Genomic DNA, 25,293 nt, shown 5'->3' with positions numbered 1-25,293 from the left:
TTTACAAGTTGATTCTATATATATATATATCTCTACATTCCTGTACCTGTTTGTATTTAGCTGCACTGTTGTATATATATACAGTATATATGTGAGTATGTCCGCAGCTGTGTCTGTACAGCTGTCGGTGTGTCTGCTAGTCTGTCTGTCTGTCTAGCTGAGGATGAGGCGCTAGTGTGGATGGAGTGGAAGCCTTTGGGGCTGACGTGATGGGTTTCGCATCGTCTCCTTCCGCCAGGATGGCTTTTTGTTAAGGAAGGAAAATGAGGAAATCCCCCTTTCCCGTCCTGTGTCTCAGTCAAATATGAATTGGACTCAGTGCTGAAAAGCTCAGCTCCCTCCAACCCTTTACTCTCCTAATTCCAATCTGCTGGTGAAACATTAACTGCGTCTGTCTGTCCCACATGGCTCTCTCCCCATCCAGACCCACAAACTCACGGCTCTGCTAAACCCCTGGAATGTCATCCAATGGACTTCTTCTGGGGTTCAGCTCTCGTACATTATAGGGGGGACGACTGAACTTGCTGCTTTCTCTCAGCCAAACTGGATTTGTACCAGCCGGGCACCATCCTCTTCACTTCACTGGATTATTGTACAGTTTAATGCCATGGAAAATGCAAGTCTCCTACATTTGAAGATTTGGATATGGGTGTGACTGGTAGGTCATTATTTGTATTTACTCAATGTAACTGTCATTTACTTCTCATGTGTCACTACCAGGAGCCTTTAATGTCTCTGCAAACTCACCTTACAGCCAAGCCAGGGACACATACAGTACCTACTATATACTTTATATATACACATACAGTACCTACTATATACTTTATATACACATGCAGTACCTACTATATACTTTATATATACACATACAGTACCTACTATATACTTTATATACACACATACAGTACCTACTATATACTTTATATATACACACATACAGTACCTACTATATACTTTATATACACACATACAGTACCTACTATATACTTTATATATACACATACAGTACCTACTATATAGTTTATATACACATGCAGTACCTACTATATACTTTATATACACACATACAGTACCTACTATATACTTTATATACACACATACAGTACCTACTATATACTTTATATATACACATACAGTACCTACTATATAGTTTATATACACATGCAGTACCTACTATATACTTTATATATACACATAGAGTACCTACTATATACTTTATATACACACATACAGTACCTACTATATACTTTATATATACACATACAGTACCTACTATATAGTTTATATACACATGCAGTACCTACTATATACTTTATATATACACATAGAGTACCTACTATATACTTTATATACACATGCAGTACCTACTATATACTTTATATACACACATACAGTACCTACTATATACTTTATATACACACATACAGTACCTACTATATAGTTTATATACACATGCAGTACCTACTATATAGTTTATATATACATACAGTACATACTATATACAGTATATATATATACACACACACATACAGTACATACTATATACGGTATATATATATACACACACATACAGCACATACTATATAATGTGTGTATATATATATATATATACATACAGTACATACTATATACAGTATATATATATATATATATATATATATACACACACACACATACAGAACATACTATATACAGTATATATGTATTATATATATATATATACAGTATATATATATATATATATATATATATATATATATATATATATATATATATATATATATATATATATATAATATATATATATATACACACATGCTGAAAGGCAAGATTTATCCAATAATAAGTGCACACAATTTGTTGAAAAGGGAATACGGCATCTGATCCAGTACAGGTTCTATAAGTCAGAACTGCCCCATAAAACACTAAGTTCACTAGCTCTGTGTCTGGGAAACTGTATTCACTTCTTACAGCTGCACTGACTGTACATATCCAACTGTAACTCTCTGACAACAGTGCAGCCCCCTAATCACACTTATATCAACTTTCCCCCCGAGATTTCACTGATAAAAACCTCACACCCCTGTCACTATGTCTCCTGCTCCAAGTCTTGTCTATTGACATTATACAGCACATGATCCTGCACAAACATAGCTACTCACTACCACTATACAGTGGGGAGATCATCAGCATGGTATAAACTGATAGATCAGTACCAGTGCAGAGATACTCAGTACTGTTATACAGAGAGGAGAGATCAGTACCAGTGCAGAGATACTCAGTACTGTTATACAGAGAGGAGAGATCAGTACTCAGGAAGAATACCTCAGTACTGTTATCAGAGAGGAGAGATCAGTATCAGAGGAGAGTACTTACCAGTTACTCGTTATCACCAGAGCAGGAGAAGATAAGTTATCAGAGGAGAGCATACTCAGTACTCGTTTATCACAGAGAGGAGAGATCAGTATCAGAGAGAGATCACTCAAGCTACTGTTACTACAGACGAGGGAGATCAGCTCACAGACGGAGACGGATCTCACATACTGTTATACAGAGAGGAGAGATCAGTATCAAGGAGAGTAACTCAAGTACTGTTATACAGAGAGGAGAGATCAGTATCAGAGGAGAGGATACTCAATCACTGTTATACAGAGAGGAGAGATCAGTACTCACAGGAGAGATACTCAGTACTGTTATACCAGAGAGGAGACGATCCAGCTATCAGGAGAGATACTCAGTACTGTCATAATACAGAGAGGAGCAGCATCAGTACCTCAGAGGAGAGCGCATACCTCAGCTACCTGTCTATACAGAGAGGGAACAGAGCACTTCAGCATCAGTCCAGAGATACTCAGTACTGCTTATACAGGAGCGACAGAGACAAGCTATACAGGGAGAGATACCTCAGTACACCTGCTCTATTACAGCGAGAGGAGAAGATCAGCTAATCAGAGGAGACGAATACCTCACAGTCACTGTTATAACAAGAAGGAGAGCATCAAGCTCAATCAGCTGAGACCGCATAACTCAAAGTACTGCTTCATACAGAGAGGAGCAGATCAGTATCAAGAGGAGCAGATACTCAGTACTGTTATACAGAGAGGGCAGATCAGTATTCAGCGAGAGAATCTACTCCAGTACTGTCAATATTACAGACGCAGGACAGAGATCACCAGTAATCACGAGAAGCACGATGATACTCAGTACTGTACTGATACAGAGAGGAAGAGCATCCAGTCATCAGAAGGAAGAGATACTCAGTCTTACTTTATACCAGAGGAGAATCAGTATCAGGAGAGCATACTCAGTACTGTTATCACAGACAGACGGAAGACATCCAGGTCATCAGCCGCAGAGATACCTCAAGCTACTGTATATCACAGAGAGGAGAGAATCAAGATCCAAGAGAAGCATCACACCTCCAAGTACTGATCTATACAGAGTGGAAGAGATCAGTCAATCAAGGAGACAGAATACTCAGTACTGGTCTATCACCAGCAAGCAAGGAGAGAACTCAGTATTACAGAGGAGCACCAGCCACAGAATACTCAGAATAACTGTTATTATACAGAGCAGGAGAGATCAGTATCCAGAGAGAATACTCAGTAACTTATAATACAGAGAGGACGAGATCAAGTATCAGAGGAGAGATACTCACGTACTCGTACTATACAGAGACGGAGAGATCAGTATCAGGACGAGATCTACAGTACCTGTTATACAGAGAGGAGAGATCCAGTATTCGGGAGAGATACTCAAGTACCTGTAACTATACAACAGAGAGGAAGAGATCAGTATCAGCAGGAGAGCATACCCAGTACTGTTATACAGAGGAGGAGAGGATTCAGTATCAGAGGCAGAGATACTCAGTACTGTTATACAGAAGGAGCAGATCAGTAATCAGAGGAGAGATACTCAGTACTGTTATTAACAGAAGAGGAGAAGATCCAGAGAAGATGCAATACTCCAGTCACTGTCTATCTACAGAGAGGGGAGAGACATCACTTATCACGGAGAGAATACTCAGTCACTTGTTATACACGAAGAGGAGCAGACAGTATCAGAGGAGAATCTTACTCAGATTAGCTGTTATACAGAGAGGAGAAGATCAGCTATCAGAGGAGAGATAACATCCAGTCACTGGTATACAGAGAGCGAGACAATCAGCTATCAGGGAGAACGATACTCCAGTACTTGTTATACAGAGAGGAAGAGATCAGTATCAGAGAGCGAGAGATACTTCAGTACTGTTATACAGCAGCAGCGAGTCAGAAGATCTAGTATCAGAAGGAGAGCATAACTCTAGTACTGTTATACAGAGAGGGAGATCAGTATCAGAGGAGAGATTACCCTCAAACTAGCGTACTGTTATACACGAGAAGAGAGTAAATCAGATCAGAGGAAGAGATACTCCGCTAACTCGTATATTACAGAGAGAGAGATTCACGTATCAGAGAGAGATACTCAGTACTGTTATACAGAAGAGGATGAGATCAGTATCATGAGCAGAGAATACCTCAGATCTAACTGTTAATCACAAGACAAGAGGAGAGATCAGTATCAGAGGAGAGATACCAGTACTGTTAATACAGAGAGCAGAAGTCGTATCAGGAGAGTACTCAGTACTGTATTATACAGAGGAGGAGAGATTCAGTATCAGAGGAGAGATACTCAGTACTGTTTATACAGAGAGGAGAGATCCAGTATCAGGGTAGAGATACTCAGTACTGTTTACTACAGAGAGCGAGAGATAACAGTATCAGAGGAGAGCATACTCAGCTACTGTTATACCAGAGAGAGAAGATCAAGTTTATCAGGAAGAGATCCTCAGTACTGTTATACAGCAGAGGAGAAGATCCAGTATCAGTAGGACGAGATTACTCAGTCTTTTTTAACTTTTTTGGTATTTTTTACCAAGGGAGGGGGGAGGGAGGGAGAGATTTTCAGTACACAGGAGAGATACTCAGTACTGTTATACAGAGAGGACGAGATCAGTATCAGCGAGAGATACTCTAGTACTGTCTATACAGAGAGGAGAAGATCAGTATCACAGGAGAGATACTCAGTACTGTTAGCACAGAAGAGGAAGATCAGTAATCAGGAGAGCATACTTCAGTACCTGTTTATACAGAAGAGGAGAGATCAGTATCAGTAGAGCAAGATTAACTATCATTACTGTTATTACAGAGAGGAGAGATCAGTTATCAGAGGAGAGATACTCGTACTGTTATACAGAGAGGAGAGATCAGATATCAGAGGAGAGATACTCAGTACTGTTATACAGACGCAGGAGAGACTCAATATCAAGGAGAGATACTCAGTACTGTTATACAGAGGAGGAGAGATCAGTACAGAGAAGAGATCACTCCAGTACTGTTATACAGCAGAGAGCGCAGAGCAGTACAGTATCAGAGGAGAGATACTCAGTACTGGTTATACAGAGAGGAGAGAAATCAGTATCAGAGGAGAGAACTCAGTACTGTTATACAGAGAGGAGCAGATCAGTTATCAGAGGAGAGATACTCAGTACTGCTTATACAGAGAGGAGAGATTCAGTATCAGAGGAGAGATACTCAGTTACTGTTACACAGAGAGGAGACGATTCAGTATCAGGAGAGGATACTCAGTACTGTTATACAGAGAGACGAGATCAGTATCAGAGGAGAGATGACTCATTACTGTTTAACCCAGTACTTCCTTCCACTAATGCACCCTTCCCCCATCTACCTCGCCTTAATGCACCCGTCCCCCCATACCCCTTCTCCTAATGCACCTGTCCCCCCTTACCTGTTCTCCTAATGCACCCATCCCCCCTTTTCCTAATGCACCCCGCCCCAATTACCTTCTCCTAATGCACCTGCTCCCCTTCCCTTCTCCTAATGACACCGTCCCCCCTTCACCTTCTCCTAATGCCACCCGTCCCCCCTTACCTTTCTCCTAATGCCACCCGTCACCCCCCTTACCTTCCTCCTAATGCCCACCCTTCCCCTCGTAACCTTCCCTAAGCACCCATCCCCCCATACCGTCTCTCCTTTAATTGCACCTGTTTCCCCCTTACCTTCAACCATATCAATGTGCCACCCACTTTTCACTGGAGGGGGTTAAGCAAGTGCAAAACATTCCCCTTTGATCCATAATTTCTGTAACATTCTTCTTCCTCCTCCAGTTTGTCCCCTTTATTGCTGCCCCCCACTATTATTTTACTATTCTCTCTATTACCTTTAGGCAGTTTGCCCTTTTGTATTATTTGCTGCAAGTGTCCTTTAAGTTTTCTTAGTCTTGTCACTGGCCGTGTGACTTTGGGTACAAGATATATTTCAGTCGTTTGCCCTATGAGGAATGCAGAGGACACTCCAGCCTCAGGCTCTTGCTCGGCACGTGCAGCCCTTACGTGTAAGAAATATTTGTAGATTGTGCTGAGTAACTGACACATAAATACCTGCTGGTCACATTTCCTCTTCCTGACCCCTTCACCGACTGACCCCCTGACTCCCTGCTGCACATAACTGCACATAACTGCACATAGCTGCACATAACTGCACATAACTACACATAGCTGCACATAACTGCCCATAACTGCAGCTGCACATAACTGCACATAACTACACATAACTGCCCATAGCTGCACATAACTGCCATAGCTGCACATAACTGCACCACATAACTACACATAGCTGCACATACAACTACACATAGCTGCCATAGCTGCCACAATAACTGCCACATAACTGCACATAACTGCCACACTAACTTGCCACATTAGCTGCACATAACTGCCCATAGCTGCACATAACTGCCCATAGCTGCACATAACTACACATAGCTGCACATAACTACACATAGCTGCACATAACTACACATAACTGCACATAACTGCACATAACTGCACATAGCTGCACATAACTGCCCATAGCTGCACATAACTGCACATAACTACACATAACTGCCCATAGCTGCACATAACTGCCCATAGCTGCACATAACTACACATAGCTGCACATAACTACACATAGCTGCACATAACTGCACATAGCTGCACATAACTGCACATAACTACACATAGGCTGCCACATTAACTGCACAATACTGCACATAACTGCACAACTGCACATAAAACTACAACATAACATAGCTGCACATAACTGCACATAAACATACACTGCACAATAACTACACATAAATGCACATAACTGCACATAAACTGCACATAAGCTGCCACATAACTACACCATAACTCCACCATACTGCACCATACACGTGCACATAGCTGCACATACAACTGCACATAAACTACAACCATTATGCACATAGCAACATTAGCTGCACACTAACTAGCACATAACTGCACATAACTACACATAGCTGCACATAACTGCACATAACTGCACATAGCACATAACTGCACATAACTACACTACACATAACTAACACATAGCTGCACATAACTGCACATAACTGCACATAACTACACATAGCTGCACATAACTACACATAGCTGCACATAACTGCACATAGCTGCACATAACTGCACATAACTACACATAGCTGCACATAACTGCACATAACTACACATAGCTGCACATAACTACACATAACTACACATAACTACACATAGCTGCACATAACTACACATAACTACACATAACTGCACATAACTACACATAGCTGCACATAGCTGCACATAGCTGCACATAACTGCACATAACTGCACATAACTACACATAACTGCACATAACTACACATAACTACACATAACTGCACATAGCTGCACATAACTGCACATAACTACACATAGCTGCACATAACTGCACATAGCTGCACATAACTGCACATAACTGCACATAACTGCACATAACTGCACATAACTACACATAGCTGCACATAACTGCACATAACTGCACATAACTACATAGCTACATAGCACATAGCTGCACATATAACTACACATGCACACTGCACATAACTGCACATAACTTACACATACTGCACATGCACATAACTGCCACATAACTGCACATAACTACACATAGCTGCACATAACTGCACATAACTGCATAACGCACATAGCTACATAGCATACTACACATAGCTGACATAACTGCACATGCACATAACTGCACATAACTACACATAAGCTGCACATAACTGCACATAACTACACATAGCTGCACATAACTGCACATAACTACACATAGCTGCACATAACTACACATAGCTGCACATAGCTGCACATAACTGCACATAACTGCACATAACTACACATAACTGCCTATAACTGCACATAGCTGCACATAACTGAACATTACTGCCTATAACTGCACATAGCTGCACATTACTGCACATAACTGCACTTGTCCCACTCAATCCCATCAGCATTCCCACATCCTCATTGTGCCACACTCCCTGTCCTTCAGAGACACAATAGCTCACATATAACACTTCTATTTCTGATCATTTCTATTTATGATTTGCTTTGAAGCTGCACACGTTGCTTATTTATAGAGTATAATACTGTAATTGTGCAGTAAATGTGCAGTAAATGTGCAGTAAATGTGCAGTAAATGTGCAGTAAATGTGCAGTAAATGAATCAAAAGATCAGCAGATGTCAGTTCATTCCATTTGTTTCATTTTACATTGGTTTTTTGTGATGTTGGGGTTTGTTAGCGCTCCTGCTGCCTTATCAGGTTTTATTCGGGTAGTAGAAATTCCAGTGGGTATTAATAAAGTAAAGAAATATCCATGTGTCTAGTAGTGCGTATGGTTTTCTGATCCAAGATCAACATTCCCAAATTTCACTTCTGGAAATTATTTATGTTGCCTCTTCAGTAGCCGCAGAATTACAGGAGACTAAAGCTTAAATGGTAAAACCTTTTATTACACTTGTATCATTAATAAGAGATAAAGGAGGCCTGGGGAATCGACAATTAATTAAGGGGATCCTGTCTGTGAGCAAATAATCGACAATTAAGGGGAATAATCCCTTAAACCGTTTCAAATGACTTCCAGGAAGTCTCAGGATGCAAATTAGCCACGTGGCTATTGGCTGCAACCACTGGTTATTGCACCTGTTGCTGCAGAACTATACCGTGCTGTAATAGTGCATCAAACAGATCAGACCCAGTTATGTGTGTTCTGTCTGACGTTTGGCCCAATATATAAGGGGACATTGTTCCTCTACAGACAGATCTTTGGCACACGGGCCAGTAGACTTGATTACATTAGGGAATTAGCCAGTTAACTCATTCATTTGATCTGCAGAATAGATTGTCACTATAAAAATATTTGTTAATAATAATAATCATCATAAATAATAATTACTAGGAATTAATTTGCAACTGAATTCAGTAGAGTATGATCCAAGGATGTATTGTTTGAGTAAGGTTACTTCGACCATCAACTACGACTTCAACTTCAAATTGAACGATTCGAACTAAAAATCGTTCAACTATTCGACCATTCGATAGTCGAGGTACTGTCTCTTTAAAAAAAACTTCACCCACCTACTTTGCCACCTAAAACCCAACAAGCACCAATGTTAGCCTATGGGGAAGGTCCCGATAGGCTTTCTAGGCAATTTGCGATAGATGAATTAAAATCCTTCGAATCGTTCCATTGAACGATTTTTCCTTCGATTGTTCAATCGAACGAATTGCGGTAAATCCTTCGACTTCGATATTAATTAACCCTCGATATTCGACCAATAGTAAATGTGCCCCTACATGTTTAGCTCTTTATCAGGTGTAATAAAGTAGAAACATCACACAACCTCATATGCGTTAAATTCCACCCCTCATTAGTGATATAGTGAATAAAGTACCCCCTTTTGTAAAATATAAGGATATTATAAGTTACCGAGGAGTTTCATGACCATATAAAAGTATGAGGCCGAAGGCTGAGTGTTTTTATACAGGGCATGAAACTCCGAGGTAACTTCTAATATCCTCATATTTTACAACTGGGGGAACTTTATTTATTATAATACACAAGTTTTAGTGAGTCATATGACAGAAATGACATCAGAACTCACCGTTTATAACTGATGACATCAGAACTCACCGTTTATAAGGATATAATTTACAGGATATTCATGGCTTTTGTGTATTATAACCAGATACAGGTCATAATTATTCAGCCTAACCTTGTTGTCTAAAAGATACGAACGAATTACTACAAAGGTTGTCTACATCGAATGGGTTACACACTAAGGGGCACATTTACTAAGCTCGAGTGAATAGTTAGAATCCAAAAATATTCGAATTTCGAAGTAATTTTTTGGGTACTTCGACCATCGAAATGGTTAAATTCGATCAAATGATTCGAACGATTCGAAGTAAAAATCGTTCACCCATTCGATAATCGAAGTACTGTCTCTTTAAAAAAATCCTTCGACTCAATACTTTGCCAAATAAAAGCTACCGAATTGAATGTTAGCCTATGGGGACATTGTAGATAGGTTTTGGGCACTTTTTATGATCGAATAAAAAACATTCGATCGATCGATTAAAATCGGTCCGATTCCTTTTGCGCTAAAATCGTTCGAATTCAATATTCAAATTTGAAGGTCGAATTCGAGGGTTTTTGAGGGGGCAGCGGTCGTCCCCTCATTCGCTAATTTATTTGTCCACAAGTTAGAAAGAGATTTTTTTCTTAACAAAGAATTTAAAGAATATACAGTACTTTATGTTCGTTTTCTGGACGATATTTCAGTTATATGGAAGGGTGACATTTCTGTGTTTCAGGATATGGTAAATACGGCGAATACAAAACTTCCGACTATAAAATTTACCAGCGAGACCTCTGCCCATACACTCAATTTCCTTGATGTAAAACTTACTTTAAACAGAGGTAATAGTGAGAAAAAAGCCACAGATCGGAATAGCCAACTTCATGCCCCGTTGTACTGCGGCGATCCCTAAGGGGCAGATTTATCAAGGGTTGAAGTGAATTCGAGGGAATCTTCGAAGTAAAAAAATTTGAAATTCAAAGTAATTTTTTGGATACTTCGACCATCGAATAGGATACTTCGACTTCGAATTTACTTCAAATTCGATTCGAAGTAAAATAGTTTGAATATTCGATAATCGAAGTACTGTCTCTTCGACTTCGCCAAATTAAACCTGCAGAAGTGCTATGTTAGCCTATGGGGACCTTCTACAGCATTTTACGAACGAATTTAATTTGACCGCAGAATACCCAAATTCAATGAAAAAAGTTCAAATTCGATATTCGAATTCTAAGTATTTCAATTCAATGGTCGAATTTCGAAGTATTTTTTACTTCGAAATTCAACCCTTGATAAATCTCCCGCTTAAAGTCAGTTTTTGAGAGCAAGACGATACCAAGGGGCCCATTTACTTAGCTCGAGTGAAGGAATAGAATAAAAAAAACGTTGAATTTCGAATGTTTTTTTTGGCTACTTCGACCTTCGACTACGACTTCGATTCGAACGATTCAAACTAAAAATCGTTCGAATATTCGACCATTCGAGAATTGAAGTACTGTCTCTTTAAAAAACGATTTTTTCGTGAGTTTTCACCCGAAAGCTCCGAAAACATTGTGAAATTGCCTGAATCCCCCGACACAACCAAAAATCAATGGGACTGTTTCCATTGACTTTTATGCAACCTCAACAGGTTTGAGATGCCATGTTTTTATATTCAGGCTTTTTAGCCCTCAGGGTTTCATAATTTCTGAAACATTCGTGATTTTTTTAAAATTCCGATTTTATTTAAAAAAATCACTTTTTTTTGGGATTTTGGGTATTCGGAGCTTAGTAAATCTGCACAATAAACAGCACTAATTTTGCAGCAACTCACTGCGTCTGACTGAAGTTCATCCCCACCTTATTGTTTGTATTCTCTGCTTTATTGGATGGAAACTTAGTGATTGAACTGACCTGTAGAATCCATTCCCTCTTTCTTATCACTAATACATCACTAATAAGCACCAGTCACTATTGTTCACTAATGAACCGACGGCTGATCATGTGACCTTTAGCCAGAAGGACGTTTAAAGGGACAAATGTCAGATCTATTGTTTCTTTTAGTGCAGATTTTGGTTTGCCCAAGTCCTAGATAATAGTTTGAAGGGTGTAAAAGGAGAGGACATATTGGTTATTAATTATAACAATATTAACAGTTATATCACTTGAATCACCAGTGTATAGAAACAGAGCGAGCTGAAGAAAGAAACACAGCACAGAACTTCCAGGTCATCAGAAAAGCTTTACAAATCTGAAATGGGCTACGATCCTACAAACTATAGGATTAAAGTCTTGTAATAATTTACTATAGTATATATAGGGGTCGTATCCTTCTCCAGTGTAACCAATCCCAAAGTGCTAAGTCTTTCCCCATAACTGATCCCTTCCATTCCCTTTATCAGCTTAGTCGCTCTTCTCTGTACTTTCTTTCCCCTTTCATATCCCCTTATATATTTATATATAGTGATCATATCCTCCTTATATATTTATATATAGTGATCATATCCCCTTATATATTTATATATAGTGATCATATCCCCCTTATATATTTATATATAGTGATCATATCCCCTTATATATTTATATATAGTGATCAAATCGCCCTTATATATTTATATATAGTGATCATATCCCCTTATATATTTATATATAGTGATCATATCCCCCATATATATTTATATATACTGATCATATCTCCTTATATATTTATATATAGTGATCATATCCCCTTATATATTTATATATAGTGATCATATCCCCTTATATATTTATATATAGTGATCATATCCCCCTTATATATTTATATATACTGATCATATCTCCTTATATATTTATATATAGTGATCATATCCCCTTATATATTTATATATAGTGATCATATCCCCTTATATATTTATATATAGTGATCATATCCCCCTTATATATTTATATATAGTGATCATATCCCCTTATATATTTATATATAGTGATCATATCCCCTTATATATTTATATATAGTGATCATATCCCCTTATATATTTATATATAGTGATCAAATCGCCCTTATATATTTATATATAGTGATCATATCCCCTTATATATTTATATATAGTGATCATATCCCCCATATATATTTATATATACTGATCATATCTCCTTATATATTTATATATAGTGATCATATCCCCTTATATATTTATATATAGTGATCATATCCCCTTATATATTTATATATAGTGATCATATCCCCCTTATATATTTATATATACTGATCATATCTCCTTATATATTTATATATAGTGATCATATTCCCTTATATATTTATATATAGTGATCATATCCCCTTATATATTTATATATAGTGATCATATCCCTTATATATAGTGATCATATCCCCTTATATATTTATATATAGTGATCATATCCCCCTTATATATTTATATATACTGATCATACCCCCTTATATATTTATATATAGTGATCATATCCCCTTATATATTTATATATAGTGATCATATCCCCCTTATATATTTATATATAGTGATCATATCCCCCTTATATATTTATATATAGTGATCATATCCCCCTTATATATTTATATATAGTGATCATATCCCCCTTATATATTTATATATAGTGATCATATCCCCTTATATTATTTATATATAGTGATCATATCCCCCTTATATATTTATATATAGTGATCATATCCCCTTATATATTTATATATAGTGATCATATCCCCTTATAGTTTATATATAGTGATCATATCCCCCTTATATATTTATATATAGTGATCATATCCCCTTATATATTTATATATAGTGATCATATCCCCTTATATATTTATATATAGTGATAATATCCCCTTTATTTCACACAATTTGGTGGAAGTTGCTGACGATTACTTGAGGTGTATTGAAGGCAAATGAATGTACTTGCCACAGCTATTAGGCTAAAATGTGAATTATACAGATGATAAAAGAGGAAAGAACGAGACGTAAGACAAGTTTGCTGTAGATTTAGGAGCAGGTTTCCTCGTGTTGTCACTGAAGCAGTTGGTAAAGAAAAGGAAGATGAAGTGATACAATGTATTGGGTTAGTTCTGGGCTAGGAGCCAAAATGTACATAGATTTGTATTTAATGAGTTGGCTACCTGCCCGGACCTGTATCACTTCACTGAGCACATGAGGTTCAATGGAGAATAAGGAATACGTGGCCATTAAGAAATGTCTAATAAAAGAGTGCATCCCCCCCGCACAAGGAACGAGGTGTTGGTGTAATGGGCCTAGTGAGACACACGCCTACACATGACAAGGAGCTTACACTCCAACGCAATACCTCATTCACACACACTTTAGCCTGTATGTGTTTGGAGCAAAGTAACCCTTATGAATTAGGGAAGATCCTAGTAATCACTTTCACATTTTTCCCGAATTTCACTGAATCCTTAAAGGGGAACTAATGCGAAAGTAAAATTTAATATATATCGTCATCTCAGTATAATCCTTTAATTGTGTACCGTCTAATTCCCTTCATTCTCTCCCTTCATTCATGGAGTTAGAATCAGTCTTTGATTGACAGTTAGGTCTAAAACATCCTTTGGGGATGGGGGTTCCCTTTGGCTGGAAGATGTATTACAACTGTCTCTCTACATGTAGGATTTGTGCCGGAGTCAGTTGTTTTATCTGATTATAGTTTGTGCTACAGTTGGGTATTTAAGTTAAAGGGGTGGTTCACCTTTTAGGTAACTTTTGGGGGGCACATTTACTAAGGGTCCAATATCGAGGGTTAATAAACCCCCGAATATCGAATACCCTCGAATTCGTAGGATTTACAGCAAATCCTACCATCGAACGATCAAAGGAAAAATTGTTCGATCAAACGATTCCAAGTTTTCTTTTACTTCAAATCCTTCACTCGAGCTTAGTAAATGTGCCCCCTAGTATGATATAGAATGGTTAATCCTAAGCAACTTTTCAATTGGTCTTCATTATTTTTTTTTTATATATATGTAGCGCTATAGTAAACTGCTTTATGTGAAGGCTTTATGTGGGCTGGGGCCACAGATGAGCTCTCTTTCTCAGGGGTAAGCCCTCGCAGCGGGGTGGAGGAAGGGTGTAGTGTAACTGTAACTGTGTGCATTGCACAAGAGATTGGGCACCAGTAGTTTTATTTGCTTAAACAATAAACGGAGTTTATTAACCAAAACCAGAGTTCACCATGGAGCATGAAACATAGAGTAAAACAGAGATCAATCAAGGTAACACAATATACTCACTGTATGAATATAGAACAACTCTCTGAGGAGTAAGGAGTACATGTAGAGAACAATGCAGCTTGTTGGAAGGTATTTCCCCAATCTTCAGGATTACCTTAAAGGCTAGTCCACACGGGGAGATAGCCCTGCGTTTGCGGTCGCGGCGACAAAGCGCCGCGCCAGTCGCCGCGACCGGCGCAGGCGACAGTTTTGTATGGGCGCCTATGTAAAAACGCCTGTGCTAACCACACGAGGCGATGCGCTTTTCAACAGTCGCCTGAAAAAGCCTGGCGAGGCATTTTCAGGCGACTGTTGAAAAGCGCATCGCCTCGTGTGGTTAGCACAGGCGTTTTTACATAGGCGCCCATACAAAACTGTCGCCTGCGCCGGTCGCGGCGACTGGCGCGGCGCTTTGTCGCCGCGACCGCAAACGCAAGGCTATCTCCCCGTGTGGAATAGCCCTAAGTGGAACTCAGAAACTCTTACTTCCCTGATCTTAACACTTAGGCCCTACTATGGGGTCAGTAATACCCGGGATCTTAATCCCTCTAATCTCCTCGGCGGAGCTTTGAGCTGCTCAACTAAATACCCTATCACTCCTAGAGTGATCTATTAAAGGGTATAACTATCACTTCACTAAACTCAGGATGAGTTCCACCACCCCTAACCTCTGTGGCCTAACAGGAAAGGTTCAGCAGCAATGGCCTCTACCTCATGGCTTTCCAACCCTTTTATATTATACCACAGTGCCATCTAGCATCCACTGTGAGAACTGCAGGGGTTACATAAGGACCCACTGAGGTGTCCATATTACTAGGGGTGTGCCTGTCTGTAAAGTGTAAGGGTGTCTAAGATTTTCACATCCCTACATATATATAGTTTTATAATTATTTGCTTTCTTCTTCTGACTCTTTCCAGCTTTTAAATAGGAATCACTGACCCCATCTAAAAAGCAAATGTTTTGTTAGGCTACAAATATATTGTTATTGCTACTTTTTATTCCTCCTCTTTCTATTCAGACCCTCTCCTATTTATTATTCATTTTCTTATTCAAATCAGTGCATGGTTGCTAGGGGAATCTGGTAAGTAGGGTCCAAATTCCCCTAGCAACCATAAATTGATTTGAATAAGAGACTGGAATATGAATAGGAGAGGCCTGAATAGAAGGATCAGTAATAAAAAGTAACAATCATCATCATCATCATCATTTATTTATATAGCGCTGTCTAGATACGCAGTGCTATAAAATGCAATAACAATAAATGTGTAGCCTTACAGAGTGTTTGTGTTTAGATGGGGTCAGTGACCCCCATTTGAAAGAGTCAGAAGAAAAAGGCAAATAATTATAAAACTATAAAAAATAAATAATGAAAACCAATTGAAAAGTTGCTTCAAATTGGCTATTCTATAACATAATAAAAGTTACTTTAAAGGCGAACTACCCCTTTAACTGTAATATATCTGCTAGGAAACGGAGTCCCCCAATTAGACCTGTCAAACAAAATATTCCCGGACATAAGGAAACAATGAAGTGAGACAGATGAAAGAAAACAGGGGGAAATTAAAGAATAATTTGTATTATAATTAGAGAATTTCTTATTCCCATAAGAGGAAGCTTTAGCGAATTACATTTCCGTTTTTGCAACATTTTCGCTTTAATATTCAGCAAACTAATTGTGAAGGGGTAATTGGAGTTTAAAGCAAGAGCTAACTCTTTAACTCATTTTGGAACGTCATTTTCAATTCACTGACCCTATAAAGGAAGCGAGGGGCAGAACTGCGTTAGTCGCGGACAATTCCGGAAACAATAGTAAAGAACAGGAAACATTGTAAGTGGGGTGAGCGCTTCCATGACAATCAGTCAGCCAATAACGGGGAACATTTTCATTTCCATCAGACTTATGCAGACATACATTATCTTCCCAGGCTTAAAGGGGAACTAAACCCTAAATATGGCTAAAAATGTCCTATTTTCTATAGTGAACTTATTGCAGGAGGCTAAAGTTTGAGCTTGTCAATAGCAGCAATGATCCAGGACTTCAAACTTGTCACAGGGGGTCACCATCTTGGAAAGTGTCTGTGACACTCACATGCTCAGTGGGCTCTGATTGGCTGTTGAGAAGCTAAGCTTAGGGCTCGTCACTAATTATCCAGCAGAAATGAGCTTCCCTGGCTGTAATATAAGCTGATGCTACAGGTTTGCTGATTATTCAATTCTGATGCTAATTGCACTGGTTTCTGTGCTGCCATGTAGTAATTATGTGTATTAATTACTAATCAGCCTTATATTGTGACATTTCTATTCTATGTGTACTGTATATTGTGAGTGGGTCCCTAAGCTCAGTAAGTGACAGCAGCACAGAGCATGTGAATCAGTGAATCAGCAGAAAAGAAGATGGGGAGCTACTGGGGCATCTTTGGAGACACAGATCTTTACTGCTAAAGGGCTGTGGTTGCCTTGGGCTGGTACACAAGCACAAAACATCATGTACAACATTTCTACCTACTTATTTAGTTACGCTTTAGTTCTCCTTTAATGAAAGTCTGGGATTCACTGCAGGTCCCGTTACAGTAAAAAACATGGGGTTACAGGCAGTGACCCCTCAGAAATGATCACATGTCTGTATTCAGTGATTCCACGTTATATCTTACAGGTTTACTTACTCTGCTATCAATGTTGCTCGTTAGTGTGAAGCTCGTTACATGCGCCCCCTACAAGCCTGTCTGTGACAAAACAGTACTGGACATGTTCATTAAAGAAGCCAGAGAATTGGAAACAGCCATGGTGAGCAATTGCAAATGGATCTTATACTGCCTTATACCCGAGAATGGGGAACGGCGACAAATTGAAGTCAATGGGCGTCAAAAATTCTTTTCACGCGCGTCAATTTTGATGTCTGCGACAATTTTTATGTGCGAGAATATTTTGTCCAAATGCATTAAAGTCAATGGGCGAATAATTTTGATGCATGACAATTTTTATGTGGGTGACTATTTTCAATGCTAATTACTTTTCCTGGCGCAGAAAATCGACGCTCATTTGCACCTGCCGAATTTATTCGCCCATCACTAGAAGGGAAGAATAATAAGGGGCGATGTCAGATTAGTCTAAAAAGCCAGTAAAGTCTTACATTTATCTGCTCTCATAAGCATTCATATATAATGTCTATGAGATATAAGGAGTACAGTATAGGGAGGATTATACAGAGTGATAGGGGTAGTTAGAGGGAGGGGTATATGGTATAGTAGGTGGAGTTATACAGAGGGGTATATGGAGCAGTAGGTGGAGTTATACGGAGGGGTATATGGAGCAATAGGAGTTATAGGGAGGGGTATATGGAGCAGTAGGAGGAGTTATAGGGAGGGTTATATGGAGCAGTAGGAGGAGTTATAGGGAGGGTTATATGGAGCAATAGGAGGAGTTATAGGGAGGGTTATATGGAGCAATAGGAGGAGTTATAGGTAGGGGTATATGGAGCAGTAGGAGGAGTTATAGGTAGGGGTATATGGAGCAATAGGAGTTATACGAAGGGATATATGTAGCAATAGGAGGAGTTATAGGGAGGGTTATATGGAGCAGTAGGAGTTATATGGAGGGGTATATGGAGCAGGAGGAGTTATAGGGAGGGGTATATGGAGAAATAGGTGGAATCATTTAGAGTAACAGAAAAGGGTAAAGTAGTTAATTTGAATCTGTATCTCTTTAAATAACTAAATATTTGCAGAATTAAATGATGTGTTTTACCCTTTTGTTACTCTAGATGACTCCTTATTTTGGTCGATATAACCCTCCCCTGACTCCCTATAATTATTTCTTTTTTAAACCTAGACATCTTTTTTTTCTTCCTAGGACTCCTGCAACATTATCTGCCAATTTCCTGAGGATATCATGGTCCCTGAAACAAAACTGAATGTCGGAGAGTGGAATAAATTACAGGTATGTCAATGAAATCCTGTTTATTAAATAATGTATATTATTTTACATCAGACATACACGACCTGATCCTATTTAATGGGCCCATTGATGTGATTATCTTCTTAGGGCAAAGACTCACGCTCAGATTGGGGGAGATTTATTGCCCGATGATAAATCGCCTCTTCTTCCGGGCGACTAATCTCCCCGAACTACCTCCCACCGTGTAGAACCTAAATTGCCGGCGGGGTGGCACTTGGAGCGCTTCGTTTTCTGAAGTCGCCTGTAGTTTCCTCGTGAGGCAGCATCTATGGAAGTTCTAAGCTCTCCGCCGGCGATTTACATTCTAGCAGACGGGAAGGCAGGGGACACAGTTCGGGGAGATTAGTCGCCCCGAAGAAGAGGAGATTTGTGGCTGGGCGACTAATCTCGCCGAATCTGAGCGTGAGTCTCTGCCCTTATGGATTTACTTCTGAGAGGCCCCCAGTAGGATCTTATAGTCGCCTGGGGAAAGCAATAACAATGATCTTGATCATGTGCTCTGGGTTGGATTAATTATTACATTAGCCCTGAGTTGTACCCCATTCCACCCTAGTCAGTCAGTTGTACCCCATTCCACCCTAGTCAGTCAGTTGTACCCCATTCCACCCTAGTCAGTCAGTTGTACCCCATTCCACCCTAGTCAGTTAGTTGTACCCCATTCCACCCTAGTCAGTTAGTTGTACCCCATTCCACCTTAGTCAGTTAGTTGTACCCCATTCCACCCTAGTCAGTCAGTTGTACCCCATTCCACCCTAATCAGTCAGTTGTACCCCATTCCACCCTAGTCAGTCAGTCAGTTGTACCCCATTCCACCCTAGTCAGTCAGTTGTACCCCATTCCACCCTAGTCAGTTAGTTGTACCCCATTCCACCTTAGTCAGTTAGTTGTACCCCATTCCACCCTAGTCAGTTAGTTGTACCCCATTCCACCCTAGTCAGTTAGTTGTACCCCATTCCACCCTAGTCAGTTAGTTGTACCCCATTCCACCCTAGTCAGTTAGTTGTACCCCATTCCACCTTAGTCAGTTAGTTGTACCCCATTCCACCCTAGTCAGTCAGTTGTACCCCATTCCACCCTAATCAGTCAGTTGTACCCCATTCCACCCTAGTCAGTCAGTCAGTTGTACCCCATTCCACCCTAGTCAGTCAGTTGTACCCCATTCCACCCTAGTCAGTCAGTTGTACCCCATTCCACCCTAGTCAGTCAGTTGTACCCCATTCCACCCTAGTCAGTCAGTTGTACCCCATTCCACCCTAGTCAGTCAGTTGTACCCCATTCCACCCTAGTCAGTCAGTTGTACCCCATTCCACCCTAGTCAGTTAGTTGTACCCCATTCCACCCTAGTCAGTTAGTTGTACCCCATTCCACCTTAGTCAGTTAGTTGTACCCCATTCCACCCTAGTCAGTTAGTTGTACCCCATTCCACCCTAGTCAGTTAGTTGTACCCCATTCCACCCTAGTCAGTTAGTTGTACCCCATTCCACCTTAGTCAGTTAGTTGTACCCCATTCCACCCTAGTCAGTTAGTTGTACCCCATTCCACCCTAGTCAGTCAGTTGTACCCCATTCCACCCTAGTCAGTCAGTTGTACCCCATTCCACCCTAGTCAGTTAGTTGTACCCCATTCCACCCTAGTCAGTTAGTTGTACCCCATTCCACCTTAGTCAGTCAGTTGTACCCCATTTCACCCTAGTCAGTTAGTTGTACCCCATTCCACCCTAGTCAGTTAGTTGTACCCCATTCCACCATTTCTAGGTGCCCCCTTGAAATTAAAGGTCCCGGGTGACCAGTGCAATGCACATATGTAATTCTGGTGCCTTTGGAAATGAAGTGAAGTGGAAAGTTGGTTTGAATTGTCCCACAGGGACATATTCCAGTTTCCATGTTATTTCTATCCCATAACAGGATGGAAAGCTTTAAGTGCAGGTTTACTTGTGCTGGTTTAATGCAGAGTAGTGAAGGGTTAATTCCCAGAGGGGCCACTTGGTTGATGCCAAACATCCTCTGATGACAGTGGCACAGGGACAGGAGGAGCCCGTAATGTCGCCACTTGAATAACACCAGACACACAGTCCCTTTAATCAGGACCCAGCTATAAACAGTGTGGTGCCGTCTGACATCCAGCAGCCCCATAACAAATACACAAATACACAACTACTTGATATGTTAGCCATTTCCCTCATATCTGTTGCCGTTTCCGCTGCCAATGGCACACGCTGACTAGGTCCCAAAATGTCTGGCATGACAATTGCGCTCTCAAGCTTTCCAATACTGCTCCGAATTATCATTTACATATGTAAGTGGATTTACACAAAAATGGGGCAAACAAATTGCACCTTTCACATCTGCTCACTGAACCCCAAGGTGCAATGACATTCTAGGGAAAACGCGGTATTCCGTAGGTAGGACCACAGTGTAACTTTGGGGGTCCATTTTTATCTTTTGCGGATCAACCCCCCCTGAAAATCGTGAGTCATCCATTATGGAAAAGATTTGTGGGTCACATGAAAGAGTCATAAACACTAATAGGGGAGGGTTTGCAGTAGAATTCTCAGGTCTCAAAGTAAAAACCCACCAATTTGGAGAAGGGGTCCGGGTGTGACCCTCCAGCTGAGGGAGCGGATATAGAAAAGTTGAGCAGGCACTTCCAAAGACTAATCTTCCAGGCAGACTTGTCGATGTAGAACTATTATAATTTCAGTGCACTAGGATACTGTCAGGAGCGCTGTCTGGCACGTCAGTCCGGCGCCGCTGTATCCAAGATGGCGGCACCCATAGGTTACACGTGGGTAACAGTGGCGCCTTGACCCCGGCGCGATGACATCACGCACATGGCGCAAAATTTGAACTTAAAAACCTTTCCAGGTCACGGGTTCAATGCCCAATTATAGCATTTGTTTGGAACATTCCTGGGAGTTTGATATTTCATGTTAACCTGATTCCTAGACTTTTGACCCTGCCTGAACCTTGACTCTGATATTATTCTGGACTTTTGCCTGGACTTTGATTACGACTTTGCCTGAACCTATTTGTACTGCGATTTTGGACTTTAACCTCTAAAGCTTCCTCCTTGGTCCTGACTACTCCTGCTGGGAGCCGATAGCCCCCCTGATATTTCAATAGGATATGGCCTAGGATTAAGTATCCTATTACGATCCGATACGAAAGGCGTTACGTTCTATCCTAGTGCACTGAAATAAAAATACTATTTAATTGACAAGTCTGCCTGGAAGATTGGTCTTTGGAAGTGCCTCCTCAGTTTTTCTATACGGTCACAATTCATGAGTGATCCATGGCCCCCTACAAAGGAATCCGACATGATTTCACTCCTGTAGTCTCAGGGTCTGCTCCAACTATACTTATTCACTGGGTAACACACAGGCAGCTAATGGAACACCCATAGCATCTAATCTTTTAGAATCTACTACAGGTGTTCCAAGGATGTAAAACAATGGAGGGCCCTATAAACAATATCTCCTTATGACAGTTGCTATGCGTGGGGTTCCCTTGTGACCTGTGCAACTCTCTTTGCATCTGCTGCTGATTTAGGTGCAAGTGCTCCATTTCGGAATTTTGTAGCCTCAGTGCTCCAGGACTTGCACCCATACCAGACATAAACGAGCCCCATAGTCTTTAGTTTGGATCTAAAGATTACAAAAAGATAGGACTTTCAGAGGAAGAGATAAACATAGAGCTCATTTCCCGTGTAACAGGACGGAAGAGATGCATCAAGGAACATTAAAGAGGATTTCTGCAGAAACGGGTTGGGTTCTTGCCAGTTTGTCACACCAGCCACCAAAACAATGTCTTTATCTTGCAGACGTCCCAGCAGGCGGCAGAGGTTTGGAACGGTCTCGTCTTATTTACAAAAGCTGTCCCAAGAATTACTGATTTCATCTCCGATGCCAGCCTCAAATTCCAAGTTGAAAAAATCCACAGCGACATCCGCAGTGTTGTGCATTTATTTAAGAGCCTCAACTTGCAGGTTTGACATTCCTTTCAGTAGTAAATGGGCTACTTAATGTGTAGCTTGAACTCACACACATCACATGTCAGGCCTAATCACAGGGGTCACTACAGGGGACGCAAATATCTGCAGGATCCAGACATTAGGGAAAGGAGAGCCAATACTTTACTAATGTGACTGATGTTGTCCCATTATGATCTACATCCATAAACTCATTGTTACCACTCTGTTCCATTGAAATATGACTTCAATATTGATTTATGGGAAAATCTCTATTGTTATGTTTAACAAACAACTATTCCTTATGTAACCTTAACATAATAAATCTGTGAATGAAAAGCATGAAATAGGAGGGGGATATAGAAAAGCTGTTTGTTGACTGTGACTTGAGATCTACTGATCACCAGCTAAAGGTCTACTGATCCCCATCTACCTTTTGGGCACCCCTGGTGTAGTCCGTAGGAGTGTAGACTCCATTGCTTTCAGGCTACATAAGATTTTTCCGAGCCCACCACTAGGGAACCCTCTGTTCTGTGTTCAGTCCATGTACAAAGACTGTGCTGTGAATGAGCCAGTTGGGGTGGGCATTGGGCCATGGCTAGTGTAGCAAAGTGGGGTGGCTTTACTCTCACTGAAGTGCTAAACCTCTGTCATTTTTCCATTTAGGATGAAGCTCAGACATCACAGACAGAAGGAAAGACACTTCCAGTACGGACATTCAAAAAATTATTTTCTGTTTACACCAATTTTTTACGAGGTAAATTGAGACTACTAGTGATGGCAGTGTGCCGGGAGGCTAGTCTACCAACGTGAGGTCTCCTCGCTTACCCAATCATCCCTACTGAACTCTTCTTCACTCCAAACATCCAATACGGGAAGAAAACCCAACCTTCTTTTTATATCATGGACTCTTTTTATATGACACACGTTTTTATATATAATGAAATATGAGAGTATCGAGGAAGCAGAGAGGTCAACGACTATAAGAGAGTATATATTTGATATTAAGTTAAAATTGTAAATATTTCTATATTTATAGCTTATTTGGGACAAAATAAATTAATTTTCTATTGGATTTTATGTTTTTTTTAAATTTTTCCAGACACACACACACACTGTGCCATATTGATAACCATTAAGAGCGACTACAGATGTATAATGATTAGCTAAACACAAAACCACTCACAACATGGCCTATTTCTCTTACATACACTTTTAGTTTTTTAGTTTGGAATCTGGAACTGGATCTAAACCCTAATTTGCAAATGCGGAAGGGCAAAACAAAGCCAGAAAAAATGTTGATCCCCTTAATCATGTGACCTAAAGTTTTATGGTTTTAAGGGTTCAGTTTGGCCAGGCTCTTGGATTCTTGGATCCAGGACTCGGCCTTTTTCAGCAGGATTCAATTTGGCCGAATCCTTCTGTCTGGCTGAACCGAATCCTAATTTGCACATGCAATTTAGGGGTAGGCAACGAAATCGTGTGAGTTTTTGTCACAAAACAAGAAAGTAAAAAAAGTTTCCCCTTTCCATCCCTAATTTGCATATGCATATTTTTGGATTCGGACTTTAATAAATAACCCCCTATAACTTACATCATGAAAAACTATTTTGGATTCAGCTGAACCCCAAAATCCTTGACGAAAGAGGCGACCAAATACTGAACCAAATCCTAATTTGCATATGCAAATTAGGGATGGGAAGGGGAAAACATTTTTTACTTCCGAATCCTGCTGAATAAGGCCGAATCCCAAACCGAATCCTGTATTCAGTGCATCCCTATGAAAAACACATTGACCTCAACAAAGTATTCAGGTATAGGATCTGTTATCAGAAACCCATTATCTAGAAATATCCGAATTACGGAAAGGCCATCTCCCATAGACGCCATTTTTTCCAAATAGTTTAAAACGGATTTCCTTTTTCTGTGTAATAATAAAACAGTTGCTTCTACTTGATCCCAACTAAGATATAATTAATCCTTATTGGAAGCAACTTTTCAATTATGTTCAAATTATTTTTTTAGTAGACTTAAGGCCTAGAGATCGAAATTACAGAAAGATCTGTTATCTGGAAAACCCAGGTCCCGAGCATTCTGTATAACAGGTCCCATACCTGTACTCATATTAGGGGAAAATACACATTTACTTA

The 25,293-nt window shown here is 40.0% G+C and overlaps 1 protein-coding gene across 1 annotated transcript; it reads left to right on the top strand.

The window, feature by feature from the left end:
- Positions 1 to 323: 323 nt before the first annotated feature.
- Positions 324 to 24,216, top strand: epo.S (erythropoietin S homeolog). Its single transcript, NM_001197281.1, is given in 5 exon segments — positions 324 to 658; positions 17,877 to 18,007; positions 19,073 to 19,159; positions 22,997 to 23,161; positions 23,810 to 24,216. Coding segments are annotated over 5 exon segments (543 nt in total). The 5' UTR covers positions 324 to 645; the 3' UTR covers positions 23,957 to 24,216.
- Positions 24,217 to 25,293: the final 1,077 nt, after the last annotated feature.

Source organism: Xenopus laevis, chromosome 3S, assembly GCF_017654675.1.
Source record: "Xenopus laevis strain J_2021 chromosome 3S, Xenopus_laevis_v10.1, whole genome shotgun sequence".
In the NCBI taxonomy this organism is placed as follows: domain Eukaryota; kingdom Metazoa; phylum Chordata; class Amphibia; order Anura; family Pipidae; genus Xenopus; species Xenopus laevis.
The sequence above is the reverse complement of the archived record's forward strand: the minus strand, read 5'-3'. Positions and strand labels throughout refer to the sequence as shown.